Here is a 19,366-nt window from a genome sequence, read left to right on the forward strand (position 1 = left end):
GGGGCTCGTTTGACCTTCAAAACGGGTCGTACTGGCAGTGTGGGCCAACCGGCTGCATAGACAAGGTCTTGACGGATGTCCACAAAAAAATTGGCATTATTGACGTCGGAATCCGGATAACCCAAAAAATTATTTGCTATAGTACACGAAAATCATCGAAATGGGGGTATGCGCGCTTCGAGGATCGTTTGACCTTGAAAATTGGTTGGACTGGCCGAGAGGGCCAACTGGATGCATAGTCAAGGTCTTGATACATGCCCACAAAAAAGTTTGGCATTTTTGACGTCGGAATCCAGATCAAATGGTTTGCTATAGCACACGAAAATCATCTAAATAGGGGGTATGCGTGCTTCGGGGCTCGTTTGACCTTGAAAATGGGTCGGACTGGCCGTGATGGCCAACTGACTGCATATCCAAGGTCTTGACGGGCGTCCACAAAAATTTTGGCATTTTTGACGTAAGAATCCGGATCACCTAAAAATGGTTTGCTATTGCTTACAAAAATCATCGAAATTGGGGTATGCTCTCTTCGGGGCTCGTTTGACCTTGAAAATGAGTTGGATTGGCCGTGATAGCCGACTGGCTCCATAGCCAAGGTATTGACGGATGTCCACAAAAAAATTTGGAATTTTTGACATCTTAATCCGGATCACCCAAAAAATGGTTTGCTATAGCACACGAAAATCGTCGAAATGAGGGTTATGCTCGCTTCGGGGCTCGTTTGACCTTCAAAATGGGTCGGACTGGCCGTGAGGGACAACCGGCTTTAATGGTTGGTTCCTTTACTCTAAGTCTTTGTTTTTATCTTCTTATTATAGTGAGCGATTTAGTGAGATATGCTTGCAATGTCGCAATATTACGATCTGCAACGAAAAAGTTTTTATTTAATGGTCTAATGATCATTAGTGGTTTTCGTCAGTTGAGCAGTAATGGTTTCTCTTTATACTTCATATCAAAATAGGCTTGGTTGTTATGATGAACAATTATTTTTCAAAGTTATATCGTTACTAATTTACTTTTTCTAGGGTTATAAACAAACCAGATACCTTTTAGATCAGTGGTCTATAATCATCAATCTCATTCCTTTTTCCGCCAAAAACCTAATATGAGGGAGCCGCCGATGATGATGTCTATAATTGAAATATTTTTCTTAATCGATTGTCAATTTTTTACTAAAAAATAATTATAAAAATTTACACAAATAAAAGCGACAATAATTAACTAAAGGATATGAATTTTTTTTAAAAAAACACAAATTGAATTAAAGTGGAAAAAAAAACTATATTATTTTTATTTTTTTACCCAAAATACTCTTTTTAAAAAAAGACAATTCTTTATTGACAATTCATGTGACTCAGTTGAAAGAGTTAACATTCACGCTTTACATCTTTTGGAATATTGTATCACAGAATGCACACACTTTACTAAAGTTTTTTCGGTCACGCTAAAAGGCCTTTCTCTTAACTCACGCTTTGTTTGTGCTCTTACTCTCTATATATAGTTGTGTGTCTATGCATTCAATTCATTCATAACTGTATATTACTCTATTTTTCTTTTACATCATTGAAGAATTCAAAGCGATCTGTTTTTGATTTTCCGGCAGAAAAAGGTATTTGTAAATGCAGTTTAGTTTAGTTTCAGTATATGTTTTCTTTTAATTTTGATTGATGACGAAAAATGTACTTTTGACTCAGGTGAGGAAGATGGATTCAAGGGACGGCTCTGTTTCAAAGAGGAGAACTAGACAACAATCTTTAAAACATATAGTGGAGTTTGTTTAAAAAAAGAGAAACGAGTTGAGTCAAAGTGGAAAAGAAAAAAGATGGAGACTTCTAGAGTGGAAAACAATGGGAGGAGGAAGTTCAGTAGAGGAACTTCTGAGTGCTTAACAAAGCAGAGTTTCGTTGAGAAAGTATCTGATGATGATGATTCGTCATCGGAGGAGACTGGTCCTAATCCTGATATTGATGTTGATATTGTTGAGGAGGGCAGTGATCCTGATGTTGTTATTGTTGCGGAGGAAGAAGAGGAGGAGTTGGAGGAGGAGGGGGAGGAGGAGATTGATCCTGATGCAACCTCATACTTTAAGTCGCAAATTGAATCTTCAACAGATGCTCTTCGAAAGAATCCGAAGAAGATTCTTGAAGAGACTGAATTTCTTAAGTTCATTGTTGATTAAATAAAAAATGTCGATGATCGCAAGGAAGTCCCTCTTCCAGAAGAGAAGGAACATGTTTCTGTCAAAGAAACACTTCCTTTAGTATTCCGATTTAAAGACGAGGAACCTCTTCCCCCTGAGAAAGAAGAATGGGAAAAGGAAATAGAAGATCTTTTCTCTGATATGAACATGTGCACCTTGGAATCAAATATTGGATTTACGAATCCATCCGTTTCGCCGATGCAGAGTGGAGAATTAAGTGAATGTCAAATGGGGAACCACAAGCTTAAGCTATATGAACAAATAGGACTCTTCTGTTCAGTTTGTTCATATGTCCATTTGGAGATGAAATACATCTTCCTTGATTTTGTAAGTATACGAGTTTTGTTCTTTCAAGCCCTTTTCTTTTCAAATATTTTTGTAAATACATCTTCCCTCCAATTTATTTATTATTTTACTCTTAAATTCTTCAACTTATGTGTCATCTGCAGGCTCGGAGAACTCAAGGGAGGTACGAAAGAAAATGCTTTGGAGAATCCCCATCAGTCTTGGATGTTGACGACTTCAGAGTTCCTGATTCTTTAGTAGCTGAGGATTCTCCCATTTTTGGAAAAGGAACCTTGTGGGATTTGGTTCCCCAAAGTTCCAAAGCTACTATGTATCCTCATCAACGTGGAGGGTTCGTGTTCATGTGGAACAACATCGCTGGAGAGAGCCCCTATCGGAGAGTAAGAAAGGGTGCATTATCTCACAACCACCTGGCACGGGAAAAACACGACTGATCTCTGATCTCTGTTCATCTTTCATTAGTGGCAAATAGGAAGGAGTTCTCTGAGTTAGAAAGTCAGCTCAAGGAAAGAAGATATCGGATGGATCCTGATATTGGGGTAAAAATGAAATTTGTTATTGAACTGATCAGACTATGTGGTGGATTGAAAGAGAGGGTTATAATATTTAGCCAGTTACTTGATCCTCTAAACCTGATCAAGGAGCAGCTCAATTCTCTCTTTAGCTAGACTTTAGGCCGAGAAATTCTCTATATGGATGGGAAACTTGATGTAAACCAACGGCAGATATTAATAAATTCTCTTAATGACCCTAAGAGTGATGTCAAAGTGCTTCTTGCATCGACAAAAGCCTGCTCAGAAGGGATAAGTCTAATAGGGGCCTCAAGAGTGGTTTTGCTTGACGTTCTCTGAAATCCCTCGGTAGAACAGCAAGCCATCAGTCGAGCATACAGGAATGGTCAGAAAAAATTTGTTCATGTTTACTGTCCAGTGACATCGAAATGGGAGGTTGACAAGATCGAACCTCCCATTTTGATGTTACCAGATAGTAAACATGCACAAATTTAGTCTGACCTTTTCTGGTATGCTCGAATGATAGCTTTTTGTTCTACCGAGGGATTCCAGTCAGTGAATGTCAAGCAAAACAACTCTTGATACCCCTATAAGACTTATTCCTTCTGAACAAGCTTTTATTGATGCAAGAAGTACTTTGACCACTCTTAGGGTCATTAAGAGAATTTATTGATATCTGCCGCTGCTTTGCATCAAGTGTCCCATCCATATATAGAATCTATCGGTCTAAAGTCCAACCAAAGAGAGAAATGAGTTGCTCCTTGATCAGCTTTAAAGGCTCAAGTAATTGGCTAAATATTATAACCCTGTCCTTTGGCCCATCGCAGAGTTTGATTAATTCAACAACAAACTTAGTTTTTACTCCAATATCAGGATCCAGCCGATATCTTCTTTCACTTAGCTGACTTTCTAAATCAGAGAACTCCTTCTTGTTTGCCACTAATGAAGGTTGAACAGAGATCAGAGACAACATATTGGAAAGGGAGCCCGGATTCTCTGGAATTCTCTTAAGCAACTCCTTCTGCAAATCTGTGGGCTTCAAGTGTATCACTGTACTTTTAAACCCGGAAGGCTTCCCTTCTTTACATCTTCAGTGCACGTATGCACAATTGGTGCAATAATATCCCTAAGCTCTTTCAATGCTCGGGGATTATTGTCGATGGAACTGCTCGGAGAAGCCCATTTCTGCTCTGAATTCGCAGTAAACTTTGGACAAACTATGCTCAGAGTGTTGTAAAATTCTTTGATATTATTCTGGAACGGAATTCCAGACAAAAGTATTCGCTTCTCTGTTTCAACCTTTTTCAGTGCTTTCCACACACGACTGTTCTCATTCCGGGCAGTGTGCCCTTCTTCAAGGACCAGAAGACCAGGTGATTTTAGAAGTATTTCTCGTATCACTTTGGCATTAACTTCTCCATCTTCTACCGTGAGATTCCTGAACAAGTCATAACTTATTCCCAAAACACTATTACTTTCCGGTTTGGATTACAGCTTCACCAAATGTATAAACTGTGTGTCTTTTCTTCCTGCATCGGATAAACAACCAAAGACACGAACTGTAGCTTCTTCTTCTTGGGAGGAGAAATCTTTACGGTTCAAATTGTAGAAGGGAATGTCAACCTCCCATTTCTGGAACTCGGCTTCCCAGTTAAGAAGCAAACTTGATGGAGTTATGATTATAAGCCGACTCTTCGGATAAATCTTCAGAAGAGACTGAAGAAACACAATGGTGAGTCGGGTTTTCCTGGTGCCAGGTGGGTGTGAGATAATGCATCCCCCCTACTCTTAGATAGGTGCTCTCTCAGCCTCTCAAATTTTATAGCTCCAGCAATGTGTTTCCACATATACTCGAATCCTCCACGTTGATGAGGATACATTGCCGCTTTAACATTTGGGGAAACTAAATCCCACACCGTTCCTTCTTCTTCATAAATAGCTGAATCTTGGTCTGCAGAAGAATCAGAAGCTCTGAAAATTGATGGCGACTCTCGGAGATATTTTCTTCTATGCCTTTGTCGAGGTCTTCTAGCCTGCAAATGACACATAAAATTTCATGATTTTAAGAGTGAACAAAATATAAACTAAAGATAATAAAACTATCATACATTTAGATTATTTTTTAAAAAAAAAGTGCTCCACAGAACAAAACTCGTATACTTACAAAATCAGGGAAGATGTACTTCATTTCCAAAATCACATTTGAACAAATTGGACAGATGTGTCCAATTTGTTCATCTAGCTTAAGCTTGTGATTCCCCATCTGACAGTCACTTAATTTTTCACTTTGCATCTGCAAAACAGGTGAAGAATTTGTAAGGCTTATCCGTTTTTCCAACAAACACATCTTCATTTCAGCAAAATAATCTTCGATTTCCTTTTCATATTCTTCTTTCACTGGGGGAACGGGGTCCTCATCTTCAAATCGAAATACTAAAGGAATTGTTTCTTTGACAGGAACATGTTCCTTCTCTTCAGGAGGAGAAAGTTTATTCTGATCATCGCAATCCTCGTGATCAGACCCCTCCTCATCTGAATCCTCATCATCAGATGATTCCTCATTCATACTCTTAGACCTGTCCATATAGCGTGGCCGAAGAAAATATGTTCGGCCTTTGTTTTGGTTTTCAGTCTCAGCAGGGTCCTTCATGCTTCTTTTCCTTCCAACAACTTCACAGTCCTGTTCAGACTCCCTGTCATCAGTACAAAGAATCGGACCTTTATTGTTAAGTGGAGGACTCGCCAATGGGATATCCGCGATGAGCCATTTCTCATTAGTCCCATTGTTTACCCATGTTTTACACCCACATTCACAAGCTGTGTATCCCGTTTTGGTAATGGCACGCTTACACTCTCGACAAAACCATCTTGAAGTAGAGCCATCCCCTGAATCCATAAGTATGCACCTGCGTTAAATCGCATAACCATTAGCATACTAATTTTTTTTTAGAAAGTTGTACTAAAAGAGTAGTGTGAAACACTAATGTGACTAAAATGTTGTAATTCAAAACGTATTACAAAGGATAATAACATGTAGGAGTGACGAATGAGCGAGTTGAGTCGATGAAAAATGAATGAAGTACTCGAATCATTTATAAATGGGTAAAAAAAAAAGTTACCCAGTAGATAATATGGATACTCATATTATAGTGGGGATCTTGTCAAAAGCTTTAAAAACAAAATATTTTTAAAGTGTTTTTTATCAACCCAAACCACCTACCAACCCCCCTCCCCCTATATCCCCAAAAAAAATGCAAAAGAAATTGTTTGGTTTTTTATTTAAAACAATTAATTCTTGGGTATAGAAAAATACATGTTTGAGTTATTTTTCATTTGGGTTAGGTCTTGAGGGGTAAAAAAAATGGGTCATGTAATTTATTAAAGTTAGGTAACTTTTTAGACTTTTAAAGTATAATTTTTGGATTTTTTAATTTAGTAAAATAAATTTGTTAACGGACATAGCATATAAAAATTTAAGTTTGTATTCAGTTTGACTGTATCCTTTTATCTTATTAATTAAATATAATATAATGAACCTTGATATTTAAAAAAAAAATTGTACTCATGTAAATTTTATCGATTTTACGAAAAATTTCTATTCATTTAACATTTCTTAAGTTTAGCTTATCACATAGCTAAGTGAAAATATATTTGATTTCCTTTTCAAACACCGTATTATTGTAAAAAATCGAAAAAACTTAAAAAAGGAAAGAACCGATCAATATTGAAAAAAAAAAGACTTTGCGTGATTTGTTTTGGCTTTTAGATTTAATAAGTCGACATAATTGGTTTAGATTTTTTAATTGAAATACCAAATCGATTTATGTAGACCCCTAGTTTGCACTAGCATAAATGAATTGCAAATACCTCATTTTATCATAAATGACATACCTCAATTGATAGCGTTAATAATTGTCTTCTTGATCCAACTTCCTTTCTCTATTAATCAATAGAAAAATACATTTCGGTGGTGGGGGTGGGGGATATATCGTCTATGTTGTCTTGTATGATTTATTTAGCAGGGTACACTGCGGCGCTCTCACTTATTTATAACTAGTTCTCGAACACGTACATTGCACGTGTGTATCCCATGTTATTTAATACCAAACATTTCAAGTGATATAATTATTATAGAATAATTGATGCATTATACAATATTTAAAGGGTAAAAATGATGTTTCTGGTAAAACATTCAACTAAGGTTGCAACTTGCAAAGATCAATAGAATCTGAATAATTTCTGATTGTATTGATAAAAACTTTTTCTTTTAATCATGTGGGATACACTATATTATTGGTTAAAAAAAAGATTACTACTTCAATTATATGATTTGTCAAGATTGCCAAATATCTAACACTATATTACCATACAAAATGAAAAAAATGACCAATGAATAAAAGATTACATAAGAACTATACGATGTGAAAATATAAAGTGTAATGGATTAATATTTTCTATTCAATTTATAAAGAGAGAAATTATGTATATGAAAGATTGTGAATGAATGTATTTAATTGTAGAAGCTAAAAAGCTTAGGAATTAAAGTCATTAAGAAGTGAAAAATAATAAAATTGTGACATCTAACCATGTATTCTCTTCAATTAAATATTGATATTGTATGAATCTCTCCATATGTTCTAACCTCTCTCTTCATATGCTCTAATGTTTAAGTTTTTTTAATCTAAAACGGTAATTACTTTAAGTGCTCAAAATTCAGCAATTAAAAAGAAATTTTTTTAATGCAACTCAATAATAATGGCAAAAGGAATACTCATAAATGCACTTCAAATTATTACGGTAACATTTTAGTGGTATATAAAAAGTTTTCTGTTATGGAACTTAAATTACTATTTAATAATAATAATAATAATAATATAATGGTATTATTGTAGTAACTCAACTATATAGGGTTATTTTGGTATTTCAACTTTCAACTTTTTTGTTCTCATTTATAATAATACTTGTTCTTGACACGTGCATTGCACGTGCATATTACACATTTAAATGCTTGCTAATTTTGGTTGATAACGAATGGTGTACTTTGACTCAGGTGAGAGAAATTGATTTAGGGGATGGGTCTTTTTCAAAGAGGAGATTTAGATAACAAACTTTAAAACATATGTGGAGATAGTTGAAAAGAGGAAGGAGTTGAGTCATACGGTTCACTAGGACGGTCTGTTATTCAATGCACGAGTCGTAGGCAAGTTTCGTAGGTGAGTCTCAAAACTGAACTTTTAGGATCAAAAGTTGAGACTCACAGTCGGTTTGTAAGTTTACTCACAGACCGTACATGGGTTCCCATCCTTGGGGATCCAAAAATGGTGGTCTCTGAACCCAGCAAAGGTCAATCAGGACGGTCTGTGGTAGGACCATAGGTCAGACTGTCAGTGAGAGTTCGATAATTATTTTCAAGGGATTTTTGAGTCTTTTTCTAAATGTTTTGACCCAATACTATGTTGATTTACCCTCTACCCTAGGCCCTACATAATATTTTGAACCCGCAAATTCCACAATTCAATTTATTCTCTTAAATTCCCTAAACTTGACCAAATTCATCCTCTCTGAAAATATTCTCTCTAGATCAAGAAAGAATAAGAAACTAGGGTTTACTACGACCTATAGGGGACCAACTTCGTTCATGTACCATAATGGCGTAGTACCCAATCCTCCAAATATATGTAATCGCTCATTCAGAAGCTCACCTCGACTCTGAGCCACTCATCAAACTACAAGGCCATTGTTACCCTTCCCACTCTCATATATAAAACTCAATATACCATTAAGAATACTTTCAAGTTGCAACACAATATCTTAAGCATCATAATCATGTATACATTCATCTAAGTTAAGCCTGGACTCCAATTTGTTCATCTTATCTGTAAAGGGAACACAATTTACAAAATGTGTTGTTATTACTTATATTTGATCTAATAAGATCTGATCTCCAATTTTTATGAGGTACATATTTCTGACTTTGTTACCTCTACATCTTTAACCTAGGTATAATTATACATTGAGTTGTCCTATTACCTTCTCTGTGCTTCGAATTGTATCGTTTCTTCAGCCTGACAGTTTCAGCCATAGTTTGGTGCTATGGTTGTTCGAAATTAGACTTCATACAAAGCTGAATTGTTATTCATATTGGTTTCTGTTATGGTAAGAAAGTGCACAGATATTTAGAAAACCACAACTGGTATTCCTGCAATTACAGACATAGAAAAGCCGGAATACTGGGAAGGCAAATGCCTAACGAAAGGAGCTATTGAACAAAAGAAAAACTGAACCCTAAACGAAAAGCAAGAAGGTAAAATGGTGTTTTGGACAACAAAAAAGCAGAGTTTGAAACGATCATAACGTCTTCTCACCATCACTAATGGACTTAGGCCGCCATTACAGGTAGTCTCTTATGCTCCAAAGCTTGTCGAAGCCTTTGGTAACCATTTCTATAGTGCTCGAGTGAGAAGCAAAGCTGCCTAATTGCTTCGCGTTTCTCTTCTGCTCCTTCCAAAACTATTTCCTTTTGTCTCTCTACTTCTCTTTCCACTTCTTTAACTCTAGACCTCAGCTCCTCTACCAATTTACGGGCACCTTCAGTTTCAGAAATCAACTTGACGTGCTCAATGTGAAGTTGGTTCAAATGGTTGTTCATTTGATCAATCTGATCATCTTTAGTTCTTAGATCTTCATCTAGCAAGGCAACTCTAGCATTTAGGTTATCTTTCTCTGTTTGCAATGCATCATATTTCTGGTATAATGCATCAAGGTTTCTGTTCAGTTCTTCGATATGGTTGTCCCTCTCAGCAATGGTCAACTTTAACTGCTCGATTTCAGATTTTAGCAGCATTTCCATTTCTTCTTTCCCTGCTACAGCTCGTCTAACATCCTCCTCTAATGATTGGCAACGTAGATCCATTTCTTTGATACTATCCTCCAAATATGCTCGTTCCTTCAATAATTTGGTAATTTCACATTGAAGATCCAAGTTCTCTTCTGCCAAAGCCTTGTTGGCATTTGATATTGATTCTTTCAGTCCTCTGATTTCTTGATCACGGTCTGACAAATTGGATTTGTACCTTGCAATTCGGTCTTGCAGCTTTGTAACCTCTCGTTTCTCTCTCTCAAGTTTGGCTTTCCAGCCAGAAATATCTTTCTGTGCTGATCCAAGCTGCTCATGAAGTAATTTTACGGAGGAACCGTTACTTTTAAGTTCGTCTCTTAAGCGCTCCACCTCCTTCTCTGAATCATGAAGCTTCTCTATGGTGCTCCTTAACTCTTCCTCAAGTGTTCGGATCTTACCTTCTGGGTCCAAAACTTGTGGTTCTTCCTCTATAGCATTCTCTTGCAGCCCCTCATCAGAAATTTTAGCTTCCTGTCCAGCAGTAAGCTCATGGACGTTCTTCACGAAGTCCCCTGATACATACTTCTGAAGCTCAATTCTCAACCTGCTAATCTCTTCTTCTGATAACCGGATCTTTTCTTTTGCATTTCTAAGGTCTTCTTCATACCCAGATATCCTTGCGATAAGATTATCATTGTCCACATGTGATCCCCTAACGGAGCTCTCAGAGACCTCTTCATGTTGCTTGCGAAGCTTCTCTTTCACGTCACGGAGCTCGACCTCCAATTCACCAATCTTCTTACGCAACCCATGGTCATCATCATTGCTTATTGTACTTGAGTAATTATTGATAGACGAATCATCTGATTCAGATTCAGAATCTAATGTTGAGGATTCATCTCCTTCCTTGGCCAGATCCGAGCTACTTCCGCCTGCGCCAAGAAAAAATTCAAATCCAGCAGCACGAGGACCAGGTTTAGGACGGCTTGGCCTCCGATCAGGAGAGGGCAACCTGGAGGGTGGTTCAGAACCCACGTCAGAGATGCCTGACCCCTGTGATTGAAGATCTGAAGGAATATTTTTCCGGAGCTCCCCGGTCACGTGATCATAACGCTCGGCTAATGACCGATACATGCGGTAGAATTCCTCAACAAGTGTGATCAATTCTGGCCTTTTCTGATAATACATTTCTGCCCTTTTAGCAAATGAATCCGCATCCTCTTCAATGAGTTTCAACATCCTTTTGACATTCTGGTCCATCTCTGAAATAATAGACCTATTCGTCATTTTCTTGTATGCCATTTTCTCCATTCAACATAAAAAAATTACGGGAAACAACTTGGTAATTAAATTGCCAAATTAGGTGTTTTTACGGTGCATTTTCTCCAGGAGGTCTGTGTAATAGCTAGTCACCTCCTTTGAGATAAATGGATGAAACTGTTCAAAGTTTTTTCATGGAATCACAAACAAGTACGGTCAATTGGCCTCCGGTCTTCTCTGACCATTTTACTTTTTTTTTCTGACCGTTCTACTTTAATACGGAAACTATCAAAGAATTTGAGAAATGTAAAGTATAGAATTTGGAAACGAAAATCTAAAATTTTAAATACCATAATAGTGTAAGACCAAATTATTATATCATATGATGTCATTAGAATTACCAAAACCACAAAGCATATTGAATGAAATATTTGTTTTTGTGTTGCTTAAGAATAGGTCACAATGAATGGAAGTTCAAACAGACACGTTGAAGTTCCAGGTGTCTATGACTCTACTCAAAACACATTTGACCCGTCTTAAAATGATTTAACCAATATTTTGATGTGTTGGGATCATAACCTATGCATTTATTAACCTGTTTTGACCCCACCCATCTTAATACACTGCTCATTTCATGCCCTATTTGCAAGGGTTGCATTTAACACCTATACAAGGGGCGACGCTAGGATAGTGGAGGAGGATATAAGGCCAGGGTAAGGGAAGCCAATATGATTTTAAAATTTATGCATGTAGGCAAAATATAACACGGGAAATATAGTTTATAATTTAGAGCTAGTGATTGGAACATTTGCGAAAAAGAAGTTTTGAGCATTTCTCTATCTTCACGAGGTATAGTCAAAAAAAAAAAAACCAAGTCAACAAGAAAGCAGAAACTGCATGAGGTATAGTTAGAAAAAATTCACGGATTAAACATTCTCTATCTTCCAAAGTTTCTGAAATTTTAAAATTCTTTCCTTTTTAAGGTGCAAAAATAAAAATTTCACATCTTGCAAACAAATACCTCCTAAGGTTACCGATTAAATTAATGTGTTAATGGTGGTACTATTAACACATTGGAATAATGGAAAACAAAGAAGGAAGACCCCTACTAGGCGACCATACTTCTAAATTTATTTTTTGTTCATATTGAATAGATTTTTTAGATACATGATTTGGTCAAAATTATTCGTAAGTAACCTTCTAGCTCCGCCTCTGACAAGAGGTTATATGAATTACAAAACTAGAGGAATATAGTAACTATCTGTTATAATGCATTCTACTAATAGTTCAATCTATTTGTGATAATGATCCCTAAGGTGAAATATTAGAATGCCCAGTGAGTAGCAACTCGTATCACTCACTAGTACAAATTTCAATCTCTTGCGTATGTGTGTCTTAAATGCATAAATGATGCACTGTTAATTGAATTCAATTAATAAGGTTTATATATTTGGATGGTCCATCTTTGGCATTAGCAGATTAGTCAAATACGAAATTAAAGGATTTGACAAAGATAAGTGAGGTTAAAGAAGACAATAGCTTACGTTCAAGATTCTCTTGAAGCCACTTGCAGTTTTTGGGATTAATGTGGCTATCCCACCACCAAGCGTGTGATTTCTTCGACTCCATCCTCTTCATCTTACTAGACTTCACCTGAAAAGGGAACTCACTCTTAATCTCATGGACAATGAAAACATACAAGAAAGTAAAGAGAATCTCGAGCAAACTTAGACAAGGCAAATAAAACTCATTCAACATGTTAACTGTCAGAGATATCTTACAAAGGTTGATGCCATTCTGTCGAGCTTGTTATTCAATACAAACTCCTCAACTCGAAAAGTTAAAAGATTGCCTGCATAATCATGAAGGTGACGTAAGCAAACTGTCAAAAGTCAACCACAGTAGGATATATGTTTCTTTCGGAATAACATGTTTAACAAGTATGGAACAAAAGATATTTCTACTATTTCACATCAATATCTGCTATGATGAAGGTCAAAATTCTTTTCGAATACTAAATTCTGATGGTTGTCATCTCTCAGTTTGTTACTTTAAATATAATTTTTGTTTTGATCATTACTTAAATTCTATTGAATGTCTTGTCAAATTCATCTTTATGAAACGACGAAAAATCCATTTTATATAACGACTGATTTGACAAAGCCAACAGGCCAGCAGAAAATAAAACAAATATGCACCTCCCGTGGACGCCACACACAGAAGGAGCAGGGGAAGTTCGATATCAAATCCCACAACTGTCGCCAGCTATATTCACGTGTTAGAGTTCTTCCTCATATCATGCCTGTCCAAAAAAAATATTAGAACTACACGTAAGCCATTCATCTCAAATCTTAAATTATTTTTCATTCATTAAAGATAGTCAGCTACGATATATAACTAAGAAATTGTATTCCAATAGATGGGTAACGAAATACAAAGAGTAGATTTTCGAGATTAAATTGAAAGTAGATTCAACAAGACAATATTCATGGACACATACAAAGATTCAATAAATGATTTTAATCAGAAAATCTCCAAAAGAACAATTAACAAAAGGAACTAAGTTTTGCAAAAAGCAGGGAGAAAGGACTTAACTTGGGGGGGCAAGGGAGGAAAGACAGAAAACTAATGATTTTGAGAGGAAAATGCTAAAAATTTTGAATCTCCGGTGAAGGAGAGAGATGTTTTCATTCACTTGGAACTACATAATAAATCTCATTTATGAAAGGGAAGTGGGGAGTTGGGGGCCATAAAGAAGATGGAGAGAGGGGCCAACTTACCAAATTAATTTGGATTTGTTCACATTTCACTCCCTTCTTTCAAGACAATAGTAACTCACTCTTTCATTTTACTAGCTAATCATTTTCTTTCTCATAAAAACATTGTCATGTTTATTACCAAAAAAAAAATATGCTTTCTGTGGATTCTCTGACAAAGGTGTGACACAATCCAGATTGAAAGGACTAATATGTAATTTGATTTAGCTGATCAATCTCCACAACAAGTTGTTGGAAGTCTAAAATACATTAGTTAGGTACTTGAGAAGTCTGTGACATAAGATCTAAGTCCTCCAATTAGATGTCATATTACCTTATCTTTTGCATAATAATTACATAGAATTCCAAAACCATCTCAACCACATTCTTCCAGTTCAGCTAGCATAAGATACTCATAATTGTCTATCAGAAAGTTTCCGACTGTTTATATCAAGTGAGGATTTTGTGCATCAGCCGAATTGCTCTATTGACTATGTTCTCAATAATGTTTCTACCGTATCATTGTGTTGTCATTTAGAGGTTTTTGTAATGGAAATTGGATGAGCCAACTGCTCGTGTGTTTTTCGGAGAATGTTTTGCTTTTACTGGAAGTGACAACTGGAACTATAAAAAGTGTTGCACAACGATGATTACATTCTGTGAGAAAATGGGGTGGAAGAGCTCATTTTCTATAGACTTCCGTTCGTGCTCTTGAACATGTTGTACAACACATTGAAGTTCCTTTTCCTTCTGCAATCACTAGATATCTTATCTTGAGCCTTGAGGATGAGGTTATTGTTATTAACCCAAGTGTAGACTTGGAAGACCAAACAAGTCATAACACAGTCAATGGTGGACATGGGCCTGAGGTGAGTTTGAAGCTAAGCAAGAGAATTAAACAGCGCAATAAGAGAGTGAATTTCCTTTCCAGTTTAATATTTCCATTCAATTGTTATGACCTGTTTAGATGGCTTATAGCTTATAAGCATAAGCTAAAAGGTAGAAAATCCTAACTAATGACTTTTGACTCTTTTTTTTTAGTTTTGTGTGGCCTTAAAAACAAATACTTAAATGCACTTTTTTATTTCATTCAAACACTCAAGTGTTTATAAGCTATTTTGCCTTGAAAACACCTGCCGGAAAAGCTTATTCTAACAGGCTCTTATTAATTGCAGTAGTTTACAACTTTACAGGTAGTGTGGTAGGGGTGTAAAAATGAGCCCAGATATAACTACCCGCTCAGAATTTTATGGGTTTGACTCAAGATGATTTGGATTGGGTTCAATCTCAATACATTAAGCCCAACACATTTTAAAAGAATTTTCAACTTGAGATTTAGTCTCCAATTTCAACCCTTTTAAGACTCTTAATTTGCATGTACCTTTGTATGAATTTCTATATATTTTATATCTTTTAGGATTTATCTATCCATTTGCAATTTTTTTTAAAAGAATTCTTGAGTTTCATATTGTTGTGATTGTAAAAATTATAATAATATGCTAAAATTATTGAGATTAAGTGGTTCTAATTGTGCGGGTCGTGGTTTTTTTTTGTTCATTTGAGCCCAACCCATTTAAGCCCAAAGTAAACTTTTAGGAAAGAGACCCAACTCGATTTCTATTCCAACCCAGTTTAATATCTCAAATTTCAACTCAACCCACCCATTTGACACCCTCGATCCTTGGTAGCGGTAAAGTCTACAATCACTCTAGTACTCTACCCACCCCATACCCCCCACCTTGTTAAACCACATAGCATGTTGTTTTTTCGATAAACCACATAGCATGTTGGTGTAATTTCCTATTTCATTGTTGAAGTGTTTGTAAACTTGTTTATTACAAAAAAAGCTATGACCTAAACTTCTCTCTCTATGCAAAGACAGAGTCGGAAGATGATAAGATTAGCTTTTTGGGACCAGATCTCTCACTTTTCATCAAACACTTCATCTGCAATGTCAACTCCTTCCCTTTTATCCCCAAATTCCTAAACTTAAACTAATCAAAAAATTCAATTCAATCCAACTATCAAAACCGAAGCCAACTAGCAATTTACAATACAAATATAAAACTCAGATAAAAAAAAAACCAATAAATTGAACCAAAAAAAAAAAAAAGCGCAAGAAATTAGTACTTAGAAATGGAAAACTAACCAGTTGACAGGCAGAGTGATGAAGAATCCAACAGAAAAAAATGGGGATGATTTGAGAAAAAATAAGGGATTTGTTAACAAGGTCAAAATGACAGCTGAAGAAGTAGGGACTTCAATGACGCTATAATTGTTGTTATATAATAAGCAAGCCACGTCTTCAACACAACATTGCTATTCTAAACTTCTTTTATTTTTAATGAGATATTTTTTGACCTTTTGTTTTCAACCACATCTCTCTATCTATATCTATGCACATTACTAAATAATACTTTCTCCGTTTCAAAAAGAATTGATTTGAAATAAAATTTAAAAAAAAAAAAAATTTTAATTTTGTAATTTCAAATTAAAATTATATTAAATTTATCAAAGCATTCTTTAATCTTGTGATCTTAAATATGTCACGTGAAAAATTAAAGTTAAATAAGAAGTAAATGAAAATAAATGAATAGTCACGTTGCTAAACGAATAGAGGTATGACTCTTTATTATAAAATAAAATTGTTATAAATTCATTAAATAAGCAGATAATTCGTAAAGTAAGTACATGAACAACTATTCATATTCACTAGGTTTCATAAATCTTTTTGAATAAAAATGTATTTGTTTATTATGGTACTTAATATGGTGATTTTTGGAGTGATTTCTCAACTTATAAATAGAATTGTTCATTCACTATTGTATGATATACAGATAAGACTTACATATACTTAGATAAGAAAATTCATCTTCTCTCTACTTCTCTTGTCTTCTTCTCTTTATGATTATATTCTTATGAGCTTGATTTTATAACAAAAATATTTTTATTAGCATTTTTATAAAAAATTATTAAAAATTATTGAGATTAATATTTGTTGATTTGGATTCAATGTGAACGAAATAAAAAATTCGTTTTGAATAGTTTTCATGGAAGGCTGTGCGAAAGTGCAAAAGAAAAAAAGAAAATGTTGTTAAAGCAATACGCCATTTTGAGGAAATTGTCGTCATTTGTGATATGCTTTTTCCTAAATTTGGAATTTGTCTTGTTTTTAGTTTGTTTTAAAAATATAATTCTAATAATTTTTTAAAAATTTTGTTTTTTTTATATAGAATTATCCAGTATTTTAAAAAGGGATATTTGGGTTGACTTTATTTACGTATTTTATTTATGTTTTTTTTGTTTTTGTCTAGATGAATGTGTTTAATTTTGTCTTTTCTAAACACATTTAAAAAATAAAAATAAAGAATTTACATTAAACAAGTCGATTCAATCACCTTTAATAGTTCAAAATTATAAGATTAAAAAAAAATATTTGATTACTTTATATCAAATTAAAATTAAATAAATAAACTAAAATAATAATAATGTATGTATATTTTTTGCTTAGGGCGGTATTACTTTTGGTGTAATTTTATTGACCCCTTTTTGTTTTTTGTTTTTTCCAAATGCTTTTCTTTGCCCACAAAAATAAATTGTTTCCAAATACCATTTACCCTCTTACATATCTCTTATTTATAATTAATAAATGATTTAATGTAAATTCGTTAATATTTTGATGATAAAAAGAAAAATATTTTATTTATAACTTCACAAAAGTTCTATATATTATAGTATATTTTTATATATTGAAACTATGTTATTTATAAAAGTAAAATCCAATTTGAATTAGGATTAGGAAGTAATCTAACTAACAAATTAATTAAACATAAATAAGTAAATACTATAAATAACAATTCCTAATGAACTTAGAATTTCTACTTTAACTTTGAATTATTATTTTCAACAATAGTTTTTTATGTTATTTTTATTGAAAATATAATTTGACGAGGTATTTTGTACAAGCTCACAAGTGAAGATCTTTTTGTTAGTAGATACGCACACATCACACATAAATTGATATAAAATTAAATAAATAGACATGTAACACAACATGATAATTCACCTATGATACACTCAGCAATTAGACATGTGCATGCTACCTAACCGTTTGCGTGAAATACTCTAAACTCTAAAATCATCACCTAAACATAGAGTTTGTTTATTGAACGGATCAGACGGACAATTTTACTTAACAGTTTGATTTATTGGGTATCGATAATTTACTATCTGCTAGCCAACTTATAAGCTTTCGATTGATTTGATTACATATTAATAATCATCGAATGGTTATTGAGACTATCTCTAATCCACCTCTATTTTACTCTTTATTTTCTATATTTGGAGAGTATAATAGAAAATGAACACTCCAACCCATCTCTATATCACTCTTTATTCTTCAAATATAGAGAGGTGAATAATAGTTCTCCAAATTTGAGAAATTTCTATTCACGATCTCTATTTTAGTCTTTATTATTATTTCTAGTATTACTTTCTAATTAACATATTATTTTACATATAATGTCATTAATTAAATATCTAATATTCATACTTCTTTTTAAATATAAGATAGTATTTTAAAAAATATATTATTTAATATATAGTACTTTCATTCCGAGTTAATAGTATCTTAATTTTTTCTAATTTTCATCAATGATATAATTTGATTTTATTATTAATTTTCACTATAAAGAATAAACACAATTAAAATGATAAGATGAAATCTTTAACTTAAAAATAAATACAATAATATGATAATGTAAATACAACATAATAATACAATACATAACATTATAATTCAAATACAAGATAAAGTACAATAAATGACATAATAATTAATTCAGAATAAAACAAGAATCATGCCAAAAAGATCTTGAACGTGCATTCGAAGTTTTACAATCACATTCTGCAATTATTATAAGACCATCACGTTTTTGAGGAAATAAATTGATACCTGAATAATAACTACATGTATTATACTGCACAATATGATAATTGAGGGTGAAATGATCTTAATGCACCAATTTAAGATGTCGCAGAGGTTCCAACTCCAACGACGGAAATGGTAGTAGATGAAAATCTCTAATTTGAACAATTTTTAGCTATATATAAAAATAAAAAAAAATTAAGAACGATAATGCTCATTTTGAACTCCGTATGCATTAATAGAGCATTTATAGGAGCAACGTAATAATTTCAATAATTGAGTGCTTATGTAATTGTATTTCAATCTTATTAGAATTTGTCCATTAATTTGTATATTATAGCATAATTTCTTAAAATTTATGTTATTTAAAAATTTAGAATAAAATATCATTTTATATTAAATAAAAATTTTGAAAAAGTAAAATATTATATCACATGAAAATTATATAATGTTATTATGGAAAAGAAATAAGGGATTTATATTATGAAATAAAAAAATAAGAATGAAATAGAAATAATAATATAATATCGAGGAGAGAGAAAAATATTCATTTTTAAAGATTAAAAT

General features: G+C 33.7%; 2 protein-coding genes across 3 annotated transcripts; both read right to left on the reverse strand.

Annotated features, from left to right (window-relative positions):
* Positions 1–2,540: 2,540 nt before the first annotated feature.
* Positions 2,541–6,078, reverse strand: LOC101257202 (SNF2 domain-containing protein CLASSY 4-like). Its single transcript, XM_010327382.4, has 2 exons — positions 5,183–6,078; positions 2,541–5,051 (listed from the first exon to the last, which is right to left on the reverse strand). Exons 1-2 carry the CDS (start codon positions 5,912–5,914, stop codon positions 4,725–4,727), a joined length of 1,059 nt encoding a protein of 352 aa, XP_010325684.2. The 5' UTR covers positions 5,915–6,078; the 3' UTR covers positions 2,541–4,724.
* Positions 6,079–9,131: 3,053 nt separating this feature from the next.
* LOC101252615 (protein NETWORKED 4A) lies at positions 9,132–16,189 on the reverse strand. 2 transcript variants are annotated; one of them, XM_004245792.5, is made up of 5 exons: positions 16,022–16,189; positions 13,315–13,418; positions 12,898–12,968; positions 12,661–12,769; positions 9,132–11,118 (listed from the first exon to the last, which is right to left on the reverse strand). In XM_004245792.5, exons 3-5 carry the CDS (start codon positions 12,910–12,912, stop codon positions 9,398–9,400), a joined length of 1,845 nt encoding a protein of 614 aa, XP_004245840.1. In that variant the 5' UTR covers positions 12,913–12,968; positions 13,315–13,418; positions 16,022–16,189; the 3' UTR covers positions 9,132–9,397. The 2 variants fall into 2 exon arrangements, with proteins under 2 accessions (XP_004245840.1, XP_019070825.1); XM_019215280.3 differs by lacking the exon at positions 16,022–16,189 and adding an exon at positions 13,712–13,804.
* Between the last annotated feature and the right edge of the window lie 3,177 nt (positions 16,190–19,366).

Source organism: Solanum lycopersicum, chromosome 8 (genome assembly GCF_036512215.1).
Source record: "Solanum lycopersicum chromosome 8, SLM_r2.1".
Lineage (NCBI taxonomy): Eukaryota > Viridiplantae > Streptophyta > Magnoliopsida > Solanales > Solanaceae > Solanum > Solanum lycopersicum.